Source organism: Diospyros lotus, chromosome 12 (genome assembly GCF_014633365.1).
Source record: "Diospyros lotus cultivar Yz01 chromosome 12, ASM1463336v1, whole genome shotgun sequence".
NCBI classification, from domain to species: Eukaryota; Viridiplantae; Streptophyta; class Magnoliopsida; order Ericales; family Ebenaceae; genus Diospyros; species Diospyros lotus.
The window spans coordinates 20,144,964-20,146,614 of NC_068349.1; the positions used below are offsets into that span (position 1 = coordinate 20,144,964).

The following is a 1,651-nucleotide window of genomic DNA, read 5'->3' on the forward strand; positions in this document are numbered from 1 at the left end:
GAAATGTGGGGTGCACTCCAGCCATCAATGGTGGTAGTGCCAATTCATAAGCTACCTTCCCAATTCGCCTAAGGACTTGGAAATGTCCAACATACCAGGGACTAAGTTTGCCTTTCCTCCCAAACCTCACTACCCCCTTTATAAGTGACACTCAAAGGTACACTAAATCATCAACTGCGAACACTAAGGGTCGATGCCTATGATCCGCATACAATTTCTGATGACTCTGAGTCGTCAAAAGCCTATCACGAACTACCTGGACAATCTCTATGCTTTGGCCGACCAAATTTGAGCCAATAAGTCATCTCTCACCAACCTCAAACCAACCCAAGGGTGACTTATATCGTCGACCATACAATGCCTCGTAAGGTGCCATTTGAATGTTGGATTGATTGCTATTATTATACACAAATTCGACATACGATAAATTATTTTCCCAGCTACCCCTAAAATTAAGGGCACACGCTCTAAGCATGTCCTGAAGTATCTGGATAGTCCTTTCTGACTAGCCATACGTCTGGGGGTGAAACACAGTACTTAATGCTAACTGCGTACCTAAGGCCTCATGAAACGAGCCCCAATACTGAGAGGTAAATATGAACCCTCGGTCAGATATAATAGAAATAGGTACTCCGTGATACCGTATAATCTCATGAATAAATTTCTAAGCTAACTAAGAGACAGTAAATGATGTATGTACAACAATAAAATGAGCTGTCTTTGTTAGGTGGTCTACTACTACCCATACTGAATCATGTCTCGCAGGGGACCTCAGCAATCCAGTAACCATATCCATGGTGATATCACTTCCATTTTGGAATTGTGATGCTTTCCAACAAGCCTCCTGGCCTCTTATGCTCCGCCTTCAATTGCTGATAGATTTGGCAAGTTAGACACGTACGAGCAACATCTTCCTTAAGGTGCGACCACCAAAACAATTGCTTTAGGTCCTGATACATTTTGGTAGTCCCTGGGTGAATGGCAAATCGAGAGTGATGAAACTCCCTAAGGTTCCTACTCCTCAACTTGTCCATCTCGGGGACACAAAGCCGAGTCCTAAATCTCAACACTCCAAAAGGGTTAATAGAAAAATCAAACACCTTACTTTCTTCAACATCCTTAATGATCTTAGCTAGACTGGAGTCCTTAACTTGAGTCGCCTTAATCTCCTCCATTAAGGTAGACCTAAGCTCGATATGCGCCAAAAATCCTCGAGAATCAGATATCTCTAGACATGCACCACTCCACTCTAAACTATGTAACTGCTCCACTAACGATCTTCTCCAACTGGAAATATGAGCAAGGCTTCCCATAGGCTTCCTACTCAAAGCATCTACTATTACGTTAGCCTTTCTTGGGTGGTACAAAATATGGACATCATAGTCCTTGAGGAGTTCCATCCATCTACGTTGTTTCAAATTTAGGTCCCTCTAGTAAAAAATGTACTTGAGACTCTTATGATCTGTGAATACCTCATATGTCTCGCCGTACAAGTAATGTCGCCATATCTTGAGAGCAAATACTATGGCAGCCATCTCGAGGTCATGAGTAGGATAGTTCTGCTATGTTTCTTCAACTGCCTAGAAGCATAGGTAATAACTCTCCCATGCTGCATCAACACACATCCTAATCCAACCCTCGATGCATCACA

General features: G+C 42.7%; 1 protein-coding gene across 1 annotated transcript; it reads right to left on the reverse strand.

Annotated features, from left to right (window-relative positions):
• Positions 1-803: 803 nt before the first annotated feature.
• Positions 804-1,400, reverse strand: LOC127787551 (uncharacterized). Its single transcript, XM_052315610.1, has one exon. It carries the CDS (start codon positions 1,398-1,400, stop codon positions 804-806), a length of 597 nt encoding a protein of 198 aa, XP_052171570.1.
• Between the last annotated feature and the right edge of the window lie 251 nt (positions 1,401-1,651).